The 17,856-nt window shown below is 39.4% G+C and overlaps 1 protein-coding gene across 1 annotated transcript in view; it reads right to left on the bottom strand.

Annotated features, from left to right (window-relative positions):
• The window catches only part of gatad2b (GATA zinc finger domain containing 2B), a 49,108-nt gene that overhangs the window by 17,361 nt on the left and 13,891 nt on the right, over window positions 1–17,856 (bottom strand). The window contains exon 2 of the mRNA XM_067509199.1: window positions 1,139–1,519. Coding sequence (XP_067365300.1) covers window positions 1,139–1,518 — 380 coding nt within the window. The 5' untranslated portion in view covers window position 1,519. The remainder of the gene's footprint in view (window positions 1–1,138; window positions 1,520–17,856) is intronic.

Raw genomic sequence — 17,856 nt, 5'->3', positions numbered from 1 at the left:
GAGATCTAAAAAAGGTCTGTGCACCGATGCTCCCCATCCAACCTGATGTAGCTTGAGAGGTACTGCAAAGAAGAAATGGGAGAAACTGCCCAAGAAACAAGCTGGTGGCAGAGCTGGTAGCCAAGCTGGTAGCATCATACTCGAAAAGACTACATTTCCATGGAGCAAAGGCACTAGGATCTTTCATCCTAACTGCTTGGTGAATAATAAACAAACTTCTTTCATGTTGTCATTATGGGGTATAAAGTGCAGAATTCTGAGTAAAATAATGGATTTGATCTATTTTGAAGTAGTAAGTAAGTAACATAATAAAATATGTAAAAAGCTAAGTGATTTGAATACTTTCTGGATGCTTTCTGTATCTGGATAATACGATATGTGAAAATGAAAATAAGTGGGACAGTGTGGTTTTGCTGTTCAAAGAGACCATCAGAGTGGTGAGAAAGTGTCTTGCATGCAGCTAGTCAGCAGTGGCAGTTGTCATAACTCCCAGACAGCTGTTATTAAGTTTGGTTCAATGTTGTGTTAATTAGATGTACTTACAATACACCTAGTGAATCATTGTGTCCTCAGCACTCAAACTGGAAGATGCAAACTGATCAGATTATATCTGACCTAAGTACAGCCAAGTACCAGTCAAATTCAGGATGCTACTTTGCTGATCACAGTCACACAAACCAAGCCCTATAGCAAAAATGGGCTAATAAGAACAGATTCCCATTTTGACCAATGCCAAGTGTGTGAATTAGCTTAGGTGATCAGGAAGTGACATTTTACAGTAAGAACAGGTGGAAATAATAAAAATAATTGTGCTTTGTTGATGCTGGCTTACTGTCACACTGTCATGATTTACTGGGACACCTGAATAAAACTGAACCATTGTTCAGTTTTTGTTAATGTTACTATTATATTGTTATTTCCCATCAAGACAAGCTAAAAGCTAAAAAAAGGCTACTGGCTTGAAGACTGCAACTGTTAGCTGCCTTTGGAACATGGCTCGACATCCTTTCAGGAAAAAAAAAAGCATTTCTGCACTATTGATGAAGCAGTAGCATGTAACAGAGAGCTTCTTTCTTCTCTATATACACCAGAGAAGAAAGAAGCCCCCTTTGTTCTTAGTGTGTTAACATATCCTCACCGTCTTCTCCCAGCGCTCATATCCACTGGTTCATCCATGATGTTCTCCTTCCCGTTCTTATTGGGTCCAACAGGGCCAATGTGACTTCCCAACCTCAGAGTCCCATTCAGTTTCTCTTCGAAAGCAGGTCCCATTAGACTCTGATGGTGGAGGGTGCTGGCTCCGGCGCCCTTCCCATCTCCTAGGGGACCCGCGACCTCCAGTGCTGCTAGGTCAGCTAGGTCCTTGCGTTTAAGTAGTGCCAGCATCTTGAGGCGCTCCATGGCCTCGTGGCCCTCCATTTTGAGACGCTTGGCCAATGCCTCCTCTCGCTCGCTAGGCGACTCCAGGCCTCGCTTCAGTAGGTTGAGCCTTAGCGCCTCCTCAGACATCCGCTCCATCCTGGAGGACACAGAAGAGGATGCACAAGGGTTAACAAAGCCACATCAACCAACACCCAGTTAGATTTGCATCACACACCCAAAGACACATTTCCATGCAGCAAAGGCACTAGGATCTTTCATCCTAACTGCTTGGTGAATAATCTAACACCTTCTGAATCAGACTGACCCTCCACCTTTCCACACAAACAATCCGACATCACAGGTGCATAAAGTTTCTGGTAATTTTCATTTCTTGGAACTACAGTCCAGGAGCCAGATGCATGAAACTTTGTAGATATAGAAATCTGCTTACACATTCTTTATGCCAGATTTTTAAGATGCACGTATGCCTGGTTCTATTTTTTAACTATCTATCTTTGTGAAAAGGAGCCTCATTTCCACCTCCACATTTTGCCATGAATGGAAGTAGAAACACCCTTAAGCTCCAGTTTGCATATCAGTGCTTGCATCTACCCTATCGTGAAAAGGAAGATCAAGATTCACTTACTGATGCGGCAGCTGTGGCCAATTGTAGCATCCATATCATTGATTTTTCACATGTAACATTAACCTAAAAATTTCTTTGACATCTAACTTTTTTGCAAAGAATGTTTGAAACATGATCAGTTATTGGCTAATAGTACTCATGTTTAAACAGACTATTCACAGACCTTAAACAGAGTTTCAGAGTTAAGGACTGAAAAAAAAAAAAGAATGTGGAAATATTGGCTGTTTAAAGTGATTGAAAATTAAGCCTTGAAGTGCAGATCACAATGTAAATTCCACAACTATACTCACAATACTGAGACAACACAAGTAAAAAATGTTTTAATATACGTCTTATATTTAATATTCCCCTAATCATTTCATTAAGGTCGCATCTAGAAAACTGTGTGTATACATGGTCTGAAGTATGTCCAAGGTGTGCACTTTCCCCTTCGACAAGTTCTGCATTTATACATTGGAAAAGGCATATGCACTTTTTATGTGCTATAAACTATAGCCTAAGAACTAAATTAAGACCATGGGCCCTCAAGTGGAAACACTGGTAGAGGAATTAAATTGCTCACAAGGTTTCTAATCCCCGGGAAAACTTCTTGAGGTGGAAAAGATGCCATATTGTGCATAATATTAGGTTATATTTTTATTCTAGAGTCTACTGAAGTAGTTTTGAATGATTTAGAATTCTAGAAAAGGATTACTTTTCTTTTATAAAGTACTTTTATAAAGTACTTCTTCATTTTAGCTCATCTTTTAAAAGGCCAATCTCACTCCATGGCCGAGCATAGAAGTAAGCCATCACCGTAATATAAGCGTGTGGTTACACATCAGTTGTGGGTGCGTTGTGTGGATTCAGACTCAAAACAGATGTACTGGTGACATTAATACAAAGGACGGTCAGGGACATTTTGGGAGTGTCGAGAGAAAATCTCTAAATGCCATGGAAAAATGTTTCAACAGAACAGACAGAGACACAAGATTTTGTTTTGTGTAATTTCCTCTACATATGTTTTTTGTTGGTTAATTGTGGCATCCATTGTCATAACAATTAGTAAAAATATTTTTAAAAAGCATTATAAAGGCCACATTAAGAAGAGACAATGTGAAAATGTGCCCTATGATCCCTGTATTTTACTGCCTTATCATATTTCCTGCCTCTCTATTACAACTTTTCACTTCACCTTCTAGTGTGTATAGTCCTTTAAAGTCTAAACTACAATTATAATACAACAATATTATGCACTTTAAAAACAATACTACTTTTGCTTCTGACACGGCTGTTCAACCTACTGTTATAATCAGTTCTACGTTAGATATCAGTACTTCAGATACACACACACACAAAACAAGGTGCAAAAAGGCAGCAGGGAGCGTTCCATTTTCAACACCACTGAGTCACAGGATTGTTCTTAACTAACCAATACAGCCAGAGAATCATTGTAATGATATACCAGCATGCAACTGGGATAAATAAATCGGAGAATATGAGCAGCTGATGGTAAGCTCATTCAGATGGAAGTGGGTTAAACACAGCAGGCTAAGAATAGCCTGGATCTCTGTACTTGGTGACACATACATTTGAGAAAAGTGTGTGTGTGTGTGTGTTTTGTGTCCACGTGATTCATACCAGAAAGCAAGATATTTGTAACGATGACAACAAGACGAGTCTTATGACCATTTTGGTTTAATAATGTGACCGGTCCAGCATGAAGGCTGACAGTAGCAACCAATCAAGGTTGCAGCAAACTAGACAGGGAAGTGACAAAGCACAAAGATTCACTATAAACTGCTACCTGCAAATCCACTTGTTGAGACTCTTGCTGCATATGTTGCAGAGCACTGAGGGAAACTGTGTATATGGAGTGACACAGAGTCTCATTTGAATGCAGTCATTACTCCTGATAGTTGGGTTTGGCACTTATTGTTTTAGGGGTATTGTTCAGCTAGTAGCTCTGTGCAACATTAGCATTTAACAGTTTTCCAAATGTAATCTATACTACAGTAGTGAATAAAATACTTGGCGGCCTGGCAGCTCAATCGGTAGAGCGGCAGGATAGGATGCTGAAGTCAGTGGGATCAAATCCCACCCTACTCACCAGGTGTGTCCCAAAGCGAGACAAGCTAGCTGCAGGGCACCTCCTTTGTGGGGCTTTGGGTTGAATACAGAGAAAGAATTTCACTGTAACATGTTGTGGGTTGTTGTTGTTCTTCTAAAGTACAATATAGACTGGTCCTACAGAACAGCCCTGTAATTATTAAAGTGTTTGTGTATAATTTTATACTATAGAAAGGAATGGTTCTAGCTGTTCTGAGCCATTATAGAACAAACACTAACATTATCTAAATGTCTGGCATGAGATATGTATAAAGGCAGCTAAGGTAAATCCCGCTGCAAAAATGTGTTCATAACCCGGGGCACTCTTAGACCAGTCTGAAATTAGCTTTTAATTTAATACAAGTTAGAGTTTCACAAAAATAAAGACAAAAAAGGTTTGCCACCCTACCTTCAGGCGAGAACTAAGACTTATGTTTCCATAGTAACAACTAATGGCACCAGCAGGAAAAACATAGGAAAACATGGCTCATAATTTGTGCTGTGCAACTAAAACTGTGGGGTAAGCAATGAGAAAGCAATTAGTTTAGAGCTTTTTTTAAGTATGTCACATTCATAAATATTTAGGTAACTGGTAAATTCTTCAAGGAGCAAGGCATATACATTCTGCTGAAACAATAACAGCAATTTGAAGAAATTTTGACCAGCCCTGTTTTCTAGCTGCAAAAACAAAGTAGCTGTCATTTACCCAGAATCTTCAGCGAATCTGTCCTACTTAAATCTGTCAAGAACCAAATAGCTTCGCATAACAGATAAATTTAGACATCTCTCTAGTCGGATTATTAGTCACGTATAAGTCATAGTCGACGTCATTTGTCAAACCCGTCCCAGAATGAATTCCAGGTGTAAAAATCTGTTAAAAAAGGTCCACAAATTTATGTCTCAGTTATAAATGATGCCTCCTGTTAGCAACTTCTGCCAATTACTCAACAGTGAGGTGCACTTAAAACAGTTTTGGTTCCTAAGTTCCCCTTTGGAAGCTGTTTAACATACTGAAAGGACTACAGATATAGAACCACCATGTGGGGAATTACAAGAATTTATTTCCATAAATTGCCATAGTATGACATGTTTATACTTGTGAGTTGTTGAGCACAATAAAACTCCCAACAACTGAGTCTGTTAGAACTAGCAGCTTACAGCAATCGAACGCATTCTCTACAGGAAATGCACAGTCTAGTTAGGTTCAATAACCCTGACCATGAGACTTTTATTGGATGACAATTAACCATTAAATGCAGATAAAAAGTTCACAAACCAGCAGCAGCAGAAGCAGCATCTCTCATTTATTTCAGGAAATGTAAATTATTTTTACATCTACTGTATAGCATGAAATGTATTGTACAACTAAAGTGAAACAAAAATTGGTGAAGGTTATTTAGAAGTTCTGTACCTTACCATACTTGTAGCAGCAGTAGTCTACTTGTTTGAACTTAAAATGTTAAATAGCAGCTTAGTTCATTGTTAATTCCACACTTTAAATTGATGGCAGGACAAATGAAACATGTTGGTGTGTGCTCTCTGCAGGTTGGTGGAGAAACAGGCTTCAACACAAGACTGCTCTCTATGACAAAAATTGTTTAGATTCTGTGAAAGGTCTCTTTAATACTATTTGATAAGTCGGAGCACTTTGAGTGGTCTAAGTGTCTCTGTGGCACAGGAAGGTAGAGCAGCTGTCCACCAGTCTCGCAGTTGTTTGTTCAATCCCTGGCTCCTCCAGTCTCACGTCGAAGTGTCTTTGAGCCATGATGTCATTAATTGTATGTAATTTGTGAATTGTATGTAATTTGTTCCTTGAGCAAGTCACTGAACCCCAACTTAGTTGCTCCCGGTGAGCGTTATACACCCACACACACACACCCACCCACCCACACCCCTACACACTGTGCCAGTAGGTAGAAAATCACAATATAAGTGCAGACCATTTACCAAATATGTAAACTCACTACAGTGGCTTGCTCTAATCCTCTCCCCAGTCGGCAAACACCACAAATATAATCAAATTCTGTGAGAAATACTGTTATAATACCTTACTATCAATTCATGATTCACAAGTCTAAGAGAGTAATTGCTGAACACTTTAAAACCCACTAAAGTAATTTAAATGATCACGTAAGTGGGTTTACAACTGTTTTGAGATTTCGTCGACATATCATGTCATTAAGTAGATTGTTTTAAATTAAAAAAAAAAGAAGTCTACACTAGTCATTCCCTCAGTCCCTTTAAGTTGCATGTATAGCATCTTAAAATGTAGCCTTGGTAAACCTCGTTGTCAAAAATGTAAACATCATAGGTTAGAGTTTTTGAAAGCTAAGCCTTAACTGCCAGCACGGTCTACTCTCATTCAGTCTCATAACTGCATCTTTTGACTTAAGATTTACTTTTCACTCAATTATTTTATTCTCAAGAAAAGAACATCTGGCAGTGTCTTGAGTGTTCTGTAATTTTGGAAGTAAATTAATAGTTATCAAATACAACTACATAATCACAATGGAGTGTCCTGGATCCTGTAAATCATTCTGGGACATCCTTAATATGTATAGGGACTGACTGAATTTGGAAGAATATGAATCAAATTCCACAGCTGCTTGTTGAATTTGAAACTAGATAGACATATACTAGACATATATAGTTATATAACTATATACTTGTGTTTTTCTCTCCATCTATCTATCTATCTATCTATCTATCTATCTATCTATCTATCTATCTATCTCTTGCATTCTTCTATGCTGCAGCAGATATAGAAGCTAAAGTAAAAACAGCAAAATTAAATTCATTATTCAAATTTATAATATAATCAATATCAGTTCAAAACAGACCACGGATGTATTTGACGCATTTAAAGTTCATGTTACCTGAAGACAAACAAAAGAGGCTGAGTTGACACCCTTGTCGTTCAAGTTATAAAAATTACCAGAGGATGAACAGTAATTACATGTTTAAGCAAAGGACTCTCATCCCCCTGTTCCTCGTGAGCATGTTGTTTCAGAGATAGCTTAAAGAGACCCATCAAACAAAGTTTGTTAAAAGGTTCCATAAGGGATTAATTTCACTGTTGAGTTTTAACGAATCCAGGTTTTTGTCCTACTTGGAACCCAATCCTGTTGGAACTACCTATCCAAAATGATATGCAATCCTTACTTTCATTTCAGTCTGAAAATGATAGTGTATTATCTTAATCTTTCTTTTGTTAAACCTACATACTGCTTCCTGACTTGAGATGAAATCACACCTGCACACGTGGCATCTCCATTCCAGTTATTTTGGTGTAGATCATCTTATATTTATGCATGAAACATAACTAACCCAGTTAATATTATACTATTCTTGCACAGCAATGAGAGAAAATTACCTCTCAAATCAGGCAGCATTTTTACGATATAACTGCAAGCATCGGCTCCCAATAGAGTGTCCTACTAGAAAGTCTTGTATAGTCATTCAGTACACCCCACTCTGCAAAAACAGGGACAAAAGGGCCCCAGGAACATAACAGGGATAGTTCACGAAAGCTACATGCAAAGATGCCAAGACAGTGTTCAGTAACAGCCAGGCAAGAGTCAGTCAGGAGAGTCGTGATTCCATTAGAAACCTAAAACCTAACATAAATGAATTTTAAACAAACCAAAAGGAGAAGCGGATTGCTGCAGTCTCTGTTTTTTGAAAATATACTGTTTGTCACTAACATGCAGTGTAATTTAAGTTACCAGGACAGATTGAGTTGGTGCAAAACCAATTGTCAACATTGTTAGTGTGTCTGTTGGTGGTAAATATATTGGAAAACAGCCGTCCAGAAGCGTAAAGCATTAAAATAAACATGCTTAACAGAACAGCCCACTCTATTTTCACTCTGACCAGAGTGGAAATAGAATTAGTATCAGTTGTTTTACTGCAAAGTTGAGGTGAGGTTTTTATTTTAACAATCAAATGCATGAACTTGATGACAGGCATGACTAAACCCTTTAGAGAGCACTCATTGAAATACTTGGATGTATAAAATTTCTGAAATGTTATTGGTGGATATAAGTGGACATTTTTTCATTTTTGATAAAAAAAAAAAAAAGGTTTCAGATTTAAGCTGGAAATCAAAGTAAATACAGTAACATATACACCTTGCCCACCTAGGGTAAAAAAAAAGTTTTTTTTTTTAGAATATAATGTGGATCAATTATTGTAAAAATACACAAAGACGAACGAACATTTATTTCCAAATTCAGACATTTGTCTTATGTACCTTATTAAACAAGTTTCAAAAAAAAGAAAAGAAAAAAGTTTTAGTGTAAATACAACCCTATGTGAACATTTAAACAAAAAAGTGCACCTTAATAACGATAATTTAACATAATGTTAAAAACCTGCTTTTAAACAAGACGACTCAGATCAGCTGACAAAGTTGATTCCCTTCAAGTCCTGTTTCATGGTATTTTATGAAGCAGTTTAGGAGATGTGGAGGTGATGTTTTTTAAGCTTGTGATTGCTCGATAAAGGTTTAAAGCTACAGTATGGAACTTTTTTGAATTGAATGAAGTATTTATTTATTTATTTTTATTTTTTTACATATATGCTTCATAACCCATCTTAATATGAAGAGGTGATGTCAATGCCTGGTGTGACACAGACAAGAGTGTTTGATATCATTCAAACTTGTATTTTGTGTTTTACGCTAGATTCTGTTAGAAGATCTGAAACAGGTTAGTATGAGACACACAAAAAGAAGAGGGGTCCAATAACGTTTTACAGCACTTCATATGTTTGTTTGATACAAATTATTTGAACCTTAAAACTAAATGTGAAGGATTTCTATGCATTGTGGCAGATGGCACATTACAGGTGGTCAGACAACATGCAAATAGCAAAATGCTTTCCTTTCACCTGGACTGACAATGAAATTGGCTGAAATGTCCTGTAAACCAGAGTGTCAGTGACTAATTAAGACAGAGGAGACAGAGCATTAATTGGCCTGTTATCTCTTAATCAACTTTCTATTAGCATTATTCCTGCTGGTGTCCCATCATTTCCCGTTATCTATTGTATCGTGCTGCTCTAATCTGTTCCTTCTGCCCTCCTCTAACAGCTCTGTTCCTCCTTTCATCTAAAGCAGGCTCTTTAACACAGGGAGGAGTCTTAATGATTGCACAATACACCCCTCCCTGCCACTTCTTTTTCTCTAATTAATTTGTGACGCAGTGGCAGAGCCCAGTCGTCACCTCCATTTGCTGAGAAAAACACAAGCAGCTCCTGCAACCTCTCTGCCGAGCCTCCACCTTTAATGAGCCACAGAGCACCACTGAGAATGGCTCTGATAGGCCAATCACAGGCGGCCTTGTGCTACGCGTCACTAACTGGCACCCCACACCTTCCACCCTCCCCATGGCCACCGCCGCAGACTGCCTTTACATAATATAATGACTGTTTCAGTCAGCTGCTACACAAGTCACACACTCCCCTCCCAAAATCCCTCCTACCACTACCCACCCACCCCACCCCTCTACCTTTGGGCACTCTGCCAGGCTAGTGCAATAAAGGAAAGGAAAAGCAGAAGAAACATGGCGGCAAGAGAGATGCAGAAAGACACTGGGTGGAGACTAACAGAGGGCAAATGTTGCATTTACACACAAAACTAAATCACGCTTTCCATAAACACAAAAGCAAGAAATAATTGGACAGCAAGATGAAAAAAAGAGAAGACAAAAGACTCTGGTGACACACCGAGTACTCAAGGAGCCAGACAGTGTACAGACATCCCCGTACAGGCACAGCATTCCAACAGAAGGCAGGATTTTGTAACCCACCTCTCCCGCTCCAGCTGTACAGTACCACAAAGAAAACCCTTCCTGCTCCTCTACCCTCCCCCAATTCCTCAAACCATATAACCCCCCTTCCTTCACTGTAAAAATAAACACATGCTTACTTTCAGGGGCCCCTTAAATGTAGCCAGAGCTGTGGGCTTCATTTGTTCATATTATACTGGCCAATCAGGAGTGGATGTAAGGTATATATATACACACACACACACGCACATGTGTGTGCGTGTGTATGGGGGGGGGGGGGGTAATAAAGCAGTGACAGAGCCAAGATACACAGAGTGGAGGGATTTTTTTCCTCATCTTGCTATCCTTACACAAGTCTTTGTGTGTAGGCTGTGTGTGTGTGTGTGTGTAGGCTGTGTGTGTGTGTGCGTGCGCGCGTGTGTGTGTATACAGGGCTAGAAAAAAGGCAGAGATGGCAGCTCTCTCCTGACATAATGCCAACTCTTAATTCCCTCCTCCCATCCCCCATCACACACACACACGCATACACCATGTTCTTTATGCACAGAGCTGTCGATCAGATGGCTGCTACTAAAATGTCCTCCTTAGACTAGGTCTACATTAAGCCGGCTGAATTTCTAAATGCTGTTTTTGTGCAAAAACCACTTGTCCATTCTAGGCACTTTACGAATTGTTTATAGGAGGCAGACGTCTAAATTTCTAGTTTAAGTTTGAAGTTATGGCTTTGTCAAAAAACATCAAAACAGTATCGAAGAAAAGCAAATTGGCCAGCATCTGTTTAGTCACCAAAATAAGAGGCATTTCTAGAAGCCTGTCTTGGTCAGATTTACACATTAAGAAATCTAAGCTTTTCAAAAACTGACCTTCAGATTTCTGGGGAGATTAATGTCTAAGTGTGGACAGAGAGCCAAAATACAGAGAAAAGTGAATGTATGAATTTAGCCATCTTGGTGTGTGTGTAGCCTCCGAGTAGAACCAGTCATCTTCCTTACACAGCAGAGGCAATGCTCCTGTTGTGGCCTGTCTTGGTCTGTCCTGTGTGGCTTAACACCAGGTTAACTCTATGCCAAGCGGGCCCATTGCCGGCTGATTGAGTATAATGGTAATAAGGCCATTTGCAACTGCACTGTGGAATCTGCTGCTCATTTCACGCATGATCTGCATCAAGACAATTCATTTGGCTGATGCAATTCCACTCCTCCCCGTCCGCCTTCTGTCTCCCAATCACCTCCACCTTCTCCTCCTCAACTCTGCTTTTTAGACAAATTGGTAGCATCCTCAGTTTCATTTTTCAGCTTTATTCATCACTGGATGTCAAGCTTATCTCTGAGCTGCAGAAGACAAAGGTGTCAGGCCTGACTTCACATCTCTATTTTAAGACAAAAAAAAAAAAAAAAAAGAACAAGGTACAACTACTGATCCAATGTGTGAATCACAAATCACCTCCATGTGTTTCATTAATCCTAATGTCAAAATGGCGGTGATGTTAGCAAAATGGCAGCACTGGATAGAAACTGGCAGGGACCCTTAACCCAAATCAGGGTCAGGTAGAGATACACGCTGTGTATGACAAAACATAAAATGTGATAAACTTTAAAGCCACTTTAGGTTTTAAAGACTGTTTGGTGTCTTCTAATACAACTCCATCTGGACTTCCTTTTTAAAATATGAATGACGACTTGTTAGTTGGGGCAATCAAAAGACTTAGTAAATTATTATTCTAGACTTAAATGTATTTTTACCAGTGCCATTTGTTTCAATACAATAGCACATCTCATAATTACAAGGCAGTCGTCCATGGACGACAGGGTCAGTGGTTTGATCCCTGGTCCCGGCTATATGTGAAGTGTCTAGAAATGCATTTTTTACCAACTAAACTTTGCCAACTAAATACTGTACTAGAACTTTAACTGTGCAGTGAATTGTATTAGGTAGGGAATCCTAGTACATTTCTGAACAAACCAACATGTATGTGTGTCAGTGTACCAAAATCTAGTGCCAAACTTCAAATACAGAAAACTGGATTCAAACAGCAGCTTGAGATTTAAATCATAATTTTTCAAACTTGGGAAAGTGTTGTTGGGGGTTTAGTATCCAGCCCAGAGACACTTCTACATATAGCCAGGACCAGGGATCGAACCACTGATCCTGTCGTCTGTGGACGACTGCCTTGTTAGTATGAGTAGAACTGGTAAAAATACATTTAAGTAATTTAATATTGACTGCCACAACTTACAAGTGGGCATTCAGATTTTAAACAGGAAGTCCAGATGGAGATGTATTATAAAACACCAAAACAGTGTACAACAGTCTTTAATACCTAAAGTGGCTGGAAAGTTGATCACATTTTATGTTTTGTCATGACGAGATCAACACTACCAATGCACAAGTAATTTACCAAGAATGTGCACTTGTGTGTGATTGGGCAAAGCAGTGAAAACATTTCACTGTTCTGCAGCAAAAGTTGAGCCTGGTTTAGCTTTTTTTGCTGGACGACTCTACACTGTTGCACCATCATAACTGACATGAGAAATGGATGAAGCCGAGCTTATATTAAGTTCTTTCAAACATCGGAACCAATATAAAACACCTAAGTGGATATATTCCACAGAACCGTCTATTATAGCTTTGTACAAAGGAGACAGAGAAAAAAGACAACTTGCTCAAATCAATTGTGAAAACAGAAAACATACGCTAAAAATAATTATGGTTCATTTGTTGATGAGTGAAATTGTAAGCTTATGTTCTCCAAAGTGGAGCAATGTGTGAGACCACTGGATCTCTCATGTTTGCCAGTTACTGTGATCCTATGGTGGGCTAACCTGTGATTCCCAACCAATTTACATTATTGTAAAACAATTAGCGAGGGGCAGTAGTGACTCAGTTGGTAGAGTGGCTGCCTACCGACTATAGAGTCGGAGGTTTGCGCCCTGCTCTTCTCGACCACATGTCGAAGTGTCCCTGGGCAAGACACTGAACTTTCAACAGCCCATCCCCAGCCATGCAGGAAGGGCATCCGGCATACAAAATGTGCCAAATGAACACGTGGACAACATGCTGTGTTGACCCTGAACTTACAGAATAAGCCGAAAGGAGAAAAAACAACAAATCCAAAACACCAATTAGGGTCTGGTGGAGTCTTTACCATCCAAAACTCCCAGGGATGCTGTAGTGCTGTAGTACCGATATTCAACATCGCTAATGTTGAATATCGTTTGAATTTTACCAATTCCAATTTAGTTACCGTTTTAGGATTCCAGTTGTTATAATTTCCCCCTTTTTAAACCAAATTGGTTGTATGTATGCTGTATTTCACCATCGAGCCCCAGGGCTGAGTCATATAATGCAACATCGCCATCTTGAAAATGCCAACCAATCCATTAGAAAAAAAAATTATACAAATAAAAGTTATCTTAAATGTTGCAACATGGCACTCATTACACAATCAAGGCAGTAGTACTGCACTTTCATAAAGTTGGACTTGCCAGACACCCATTTCAAAATAAAAGTTCAAAATTGACCTCGGCCGTAGTACTTTTCAAGCTCCACAAACAGGGGATCCTGCATTTCCCACTATGCAGCCAATAGTATCCTTTTGTCTTTTGTCTGTCTGGTAAATTTTACTTTAGAAGATGGGAACAAAATGGCTGCCATGGCACTAATCCATCAAGATCCTTTAAGACGCATGGTTCCTGCAGCCCACATAAACAGTCCATAACATATAGAGTAGGATGAGTACGTCTGTCAGGTCATGTTGAAGTTGCCTAAACCTAACCTTTGCCCAAAAGTGATTTAGATCAGATATTTGTCATATCACATCTGGGCCAATTTTACTTCTAAATCAAATTTATATCTGATATATGGCTCTGTGAAAGCTAAAACAATGGTCAAATCATAATTTGTTCGTTGTAAAAAATCACGCAGACAGACATTGGCATCAGTTATTGACTGCTAACTCACAAAAAATAAATGCGGAGAAAAACAAAGAGAGTGAAACATTTAGGGAGAAACTGTGGAGTATTATTAAACAGGTTCATATTTCAGTTCAATTTGTCCATTTCTAGCAGTTTAAGGCCTCAACGGTGCTCACATTGAAGTTAGGTATATACAGTAGTACGTTTTCACCTGGTGGCACATTCTTCTTCCCTCTTCTCCACTGTGTGTGTAGAGGAGCTGTCGGACACAGAGAGCAGGAAGAACGGAAGCAGGAAGAAGGCAGTACCAAGAAACACCAAAACTATGTCTTCTACTTATCTCTGGCTTCTTTAATTATCATTAAAATACTCATATTATATTGAATTCACACAGTACATTTTATTTTCATGCTTGCACTGTAGTATCCTGTCATATCTTGTCAGACAGGCGCTGCTTTGTGGTGGAAACTCCTTGTTGCTGACCATACCAACACTCCTTCAAAAAAACCACCACAGGCAGCTACCATCTGGCTATTTTCACCAGTGCTACAAAACCCTTCCTGTGCCAACGGGAGGCTGTGGCTCAGCCCGCTGGTCCAGCTGACACACTGGAAACACATTTCAACAGCATGCACATGTACACACACACACACACACACAAAATGACTGCCTGGTAGTAAAGGATGCTGATGACAGGGCTGCTGGGAATTTGACCAAAATTTGCATATGGCTAGTTTTTGACACTAATGAGGCCAATCAGAATGGAGTCCATAGCAACAGTGCTGTAATTGGTTGCATGGAGCAGTTCAGGAGTTGATGGTTGTGGGATGCAGATTTAGAGCCAATAGGAATTGAGAAGGGGGTGGTGATGGGGTTTTGTTGTTGGTTGAAGTAATCGGTGTGTTGAGTTCACTCAGACGTCCCATCCAGCAAGACTGCGACGTGATACATACCTCCACCTGCTGTCTTTGAAAACCTAGTACTAAGATAACACACACACAAACACCTTCCACCTAGTCCTTAGACACAACGCTGCTCTTTATTAAACTAGACAACAGCTCATTGTGGGCGTTGCTATGACAACCAGTCGTCTATTTTTAAGCTGTGCCACTAATCAATTCCTGTTCTCCTGTCGCCTGAGGGGTGGGGGTGTGCATTTGAGGGTGGAGGGTACTGATTGGGGGGGGGGGGGCGGCAAGGGCCAAAGGGGGAAGGAGGAGGAGGGGTACAGTTTGAGACAAAGAGCCAAGCAGAGGAAGTGAAAGAAAGACATAAGATTGAGGATTCATCTCATACCAACACACTCCACACACACACACCAGACATCTTCATCCAGAATACAGTGGGAATCAAAGAGCAGCATGTAGTACAATGCAAGATGCAGGAATGAGAGCCAAAATTAAGAGTCATTAGTGTAGTAGGAAAAAAATTCAACAACATTGTTTTGGTGAACAAAGACCTGTAACAGCTCCCAGAGGGCAAAGATGCTGATGCAGATAAAGAGTCAAACGAGATGGGTCAGATATTATTTTACCTGCTCTGTTGGGAAGGTTTTGTTGTACAATGTATAAAACCTAGAGAATCTCTTTTGTTCTTTAAAAGAAAAGTCTCTTCTGGGCTTTTAATAACGATCTGGACTGAGTAGATACTCTCTCTGATCACCGCTAAGGGTTAAAGGGCAAGATTAGAGATGGCAGATCCAGTGGTATATACAGGGGCTGATGATCAAGTCAAAGTTGGAGACTATTAGAGGATACTAACAGCGTTATAACCAGAAATATTAGTACAACTGGTCTGTAGCTGTTGAGACCATAAATCTTTGGGTACATTAATTATTAAGTCTCTGAAGCCATGTGGTAATGTACAATGGCAGCATGAAGAGTTAAATATTTGGGTGAACCCTGGTGCAATATAACTCACACAGCTTTTTAAATCTTTTAGGCATTGCTGGGTTGATCTTTTCCAGGCCAGCAAGATTAATTTCTTCTAGTTTTCAAGAAGCATCTCTCACCTTATCCCCCCATACAGGGGAGAGGGAGGTGCTGGGGGTGAGAGAGGTGGAGTGGCACATTGCTGGAATCTCCTGCAGAAGGCATTTCCTTCGTAAGGGAGGTCAGGATGCTAGGTAAGTTAGGTTGTGGTTTCTTTTTATTTGTAATGATTTTAAGTTGATTCTAAAGACAGATTTTGATTTTGTTTTCTCTACTACAGACGCAGAAGTTTATATTTTACAATTCTGTACTGTTCATAGTCTTCTGTTTAAAGAGGCAATTTTTTCTATTTTTACATGTAATTTTAATAATGGTCATCCATAATAAACACAAAAGTTTAAGACATGAGCTGAACATATGTAAAAAGAAATCACAAAAACAAATTGTCTCTGTATCCCCTGTCAACTGTCATGAGACATTTCTGAGGCTCTAGATCAGGCAGTGCTACATATGCAGGTACGCTGTCAGTTCATAAATGGACCTCGTTTTCAGTCCATGTGCCCATGATGTATACAGTTGCACACACCTGCTCTCATATTACATGTATGGCTCACCACTCTGCTCAGCCAACCAACAGGTTGCAAGATGAAAAGCTTGGCTGACCTGTTTACATAGTGTAGTCGATAGCCAGTCTATGTTGTCTAGCCAGACTTCAGTCAGTAAAATGGCTGACCTGTCCTCCCTGGGACTACTATGATCTGTTCAGGATTACACAGAGGTGCATGTAACCATTTAGAGGTAGTGAGACTGAGGTCTCTCCGTTTCTTCTTCAGCCTAGTGTTACCTACGTTCACTAAAACATGTTTCTCAAACAAATCCAAATCTGACCGCAATCGATTTAATTATGTACTCAAGCTATGACAACTTCCATTTAGACTGAATCCTCTAAATGCTATTTTTCTCCAGTGTAGGGGGGAGAGATTCTCAGGAAAAATAACCCCAGTAGCTGGTCTTACAATAAAATATTAATAGTTTGAATAATAATACGTCAGAACAACTCTTCCCCACCAACCCCCCCAACACTTGCTTGTTACTGTCAGTTACATGGGCAGTCTCAGAAGCAGAGTGAAATACCCCACTCAGCCACTGGTGCCCCCACTGCCCACATTAATCTATGGTCCTAAAGAACAATGTAAGAATAGGTTACAAACTTATTTATATTGGGTGGACTGGGTTCTTACACCCAGTTCTCTTCTGGGACTTGTCCTGTCCAGTAGAAAAACAAGGATTCACCAAGGTGAAGCGAGCAAATTTCTAAAAAATCCCTTTCTGTATTATTTTTAATATTGGACTAGCAAAGACCAGTGTACAAAATATGCATGTAACATTTGATCTGTTTCAATATTTTTTTAAGCTGAATTGACAAGCATAACTGGTGGCAGATTACAAACTGTAGATAATTAACATTCATTCTAGTTGTCAGTTTAATGTGCACTCTGTAAGCTGGTGTCACTACCAACCAAAGATAGTGTGTGTGAGAGGTAAATGACTCCCTGTACTATGAGTGGCCTGTGTGTTGTGGTTCAGCAAGCAAGAGTCTTGAGTGAAATAATCTTGCTGTGAAATAATTGCTGTAAAATGATCTCACGGCCACATCAGTTTCGGGAAGTGGAATCTCTGGACATCTTATGATGATTTATTATTTATAATTTAATTTCATTAACTTAATAGTTCTGAATAAGAATTCTCAGTATATGTAGTCAGTGAATATCCACAACAATTGCTCACTGTAATGCTTAAAAAGGAGTGTTTGCTGGGAAGATAGGGAGATATGACCATCAGAAAAACTAGAAGGAAAAACTAAATTTTCCAGTCAAAGCACAGACGGTTACTCCTTCCCACTATGACAATTGGTTCTCAGCATCTGACTGACTGTATGGAGGATTTTTTGCTAATATCTAATATCAAACATTTAGTTCATAACAATTAGTAGGGCTTGGTAATAAAACTGCTAAGTATATTTAAATCAACAAAGTGTCTGTTCTGCTTCTGGGTAAAGTCAACAGGTTTGGATAAAGAGCAGAGTTATATGGGATGTATAATACAAAGGTAGCCTGTGTAAGCAA

Source organism: Channa argus, chromosome 1, assembly GCF_033026475.1.
Source record: "Channa argus isolate prfri chromosome 1, Channa argus male v1.0, whole genome shotgun sequence".
Taxonomy (NCBI): domain Eukaryota; kingdom Metazoa; phylum Chordata; class Actinopteri; order Anabantiformes; family Channidae; genus Channa; species Channa argus.
Note: the sequence above shows the minus strand (reverse complement) of the source record. Positions and strands in the feature narration are given on the sequence as shown.